Consider the following 1,468-nt stretch of genomic DNA (forward strand, 5'->3'; position numbering starts at 1 on the left):
ATAAAGACATTAAACAGAACTAGACCCAGCAGTGATCCTTCTCCCAGCACTGCTCTTTAATCCCTTGGGAAGGCTGGAGTAGCCCATCTCAGAGGAGTAAGGCCGGGCCTCTCTCCTCAGGAATGTCGGATCCGTGTATCCGCAGCTTTCTGGGGTCAGGCTGTGGGGATGGGATGATGCAGAGGGTTCCCCCAGGTCTCACAGCAGCCTCTGTGCCCCGAGCAGATCCCGGGATTGCTGGAGCTGAAGTGCTGTCCCAGTGTGGTGTTTGCTGGGGTGGACAATCCCGAGGATGTCACGGGTCACACGTACCAGGAGCTGTTCCACGCCGGGGGCTTCCTGGTGTCCGACCACCACGTCTTGGAATCCGTGTCTCTGGGTGAGTCTTGGGCCTCCAACTCGGGCACAGGCATGGTGGTGTCCCTTCCCAAACCTTCCCAAACCTTCCCTTCCTTTCCCTTCCTTTCCCTTCCTTTCCCTTCCTTTCCCTTCCTTTCCCTTCCTTTCCCTTCCTTTCCCTTCCTTTCCCTTCCTTTCCCTTCCTTTCCCTTCCTTTCCCTTCCCAAACCTTCCCAAACCTTCCCAAACCTTCCCTTCCCTTCCCAAACCTTCCCAAACCTTCCCTTCCCAAACCTTCCCAAACCTTCCCTTCCTTTCCCTTCCCAAACCTTCCCAAACCTTCCCTTCCCAAACCTTCCCTTCCCTTTGGCCTCGTCCTCTGGTTTACTGACACATTCCCAAACCTTGGAGTGGGGAAATCCGTGCCCTGTGTTGGACATTTGGATCCCATCTGGATAACGGGTCCAGGTCAGGGGTCCCCAAAAATGCCTGAGTGCAGTGGAGGGTTGTACAAGGACATTCAGCCTGGAGAATCATGGAATCATGGAATGGGTTGGGTTGGAAGGGACCTTAAAGGGCATCTTGGCCACGTGCAGGGACACCTTCCACTCTCCCAGGTTGCTCCATCCTGGCCTTGGACACTTCCAGAAATCCAGGGGCAGCCACAGCTTCTCTGGGAAATCCATTCCAGTCCCTCCCCACCCTCCCAGCCAGGAATTCCTTCCCAATATCTGATGGAAAAGGGAGGACAAAAGAAATGGGAAGTGGCAGAGAAAACTCAGCCACGCTCCTGGGGCTGCACAGCCGAGGGACAAGAGGTGACAGGGACAAGCTGCACTTATTTCGGGTGTTAGTGGGAATAAAATCCCTGTTTCCCAACCTGGGTTGTGGGAGTCTCCATCCCTGGAGAGGCTCCAACCTCACCCTGCTGCTCCTGTGTCCCCCCAGCCCGGCTGAAGGAGGTGGTGAAGGTGCTGGAGAAGCTCAACAGGAGCGGGAGGTGGAAGTGGCTCCTTCACTACAGGGAGAGCAAGAAGCTCCGGGGAGACCTCAGGTAACGACTCTGCTGGGTTCCAGCACCTCTGGGAGGTGGAGCAGCAGGAACTGGGATCTGGAGAGGATCGGGTGG

General features: G+C 56.2%; 1 protein-coding gene across 1 annotated transcript in view; it reads left to right on the forward strand.

Annotated features, from left to right (window-relative positions):
- Nucleotides 1-122: 122 nt before the first annotated feature.
- The window catches only part of LOC113961417 (collagen alpha-1(I) chain-like), a 6,048-nt gene continuing 4,702 nt past the window's right edge, over nt 123-1,468 (forward strand). Inside the window, exons 1-2 of the mRNA XM_027671732.1 lie at nt 123-379; nt 1,288-1,393. Coding sequence (XP_027527533.1) covers nt 123-379; nt 1,288-1,393 — 363 coding nt within the window. The remainder of the gene's footprint in view (nt 380-1,287; nt 1,394-1,468) is intronic.

This window comes from Neopelma chrysocephalum, unplaced genomic scaffold (genome assembly GCF_003984885.1).
Source record: "Neopelma chrysocephalum unplaced genomic scaffold, ASM398488v2 Primary Assembly neopelma1_97161, whole genome shotgun sequence".
Taxonomy (NCBI): domain Eukaryota; kingdom Metazoa; phylum Chordata; class Aves; order Passeriformes; family Pipridae; genus Neopelma; species Neopelma chrysocephalum.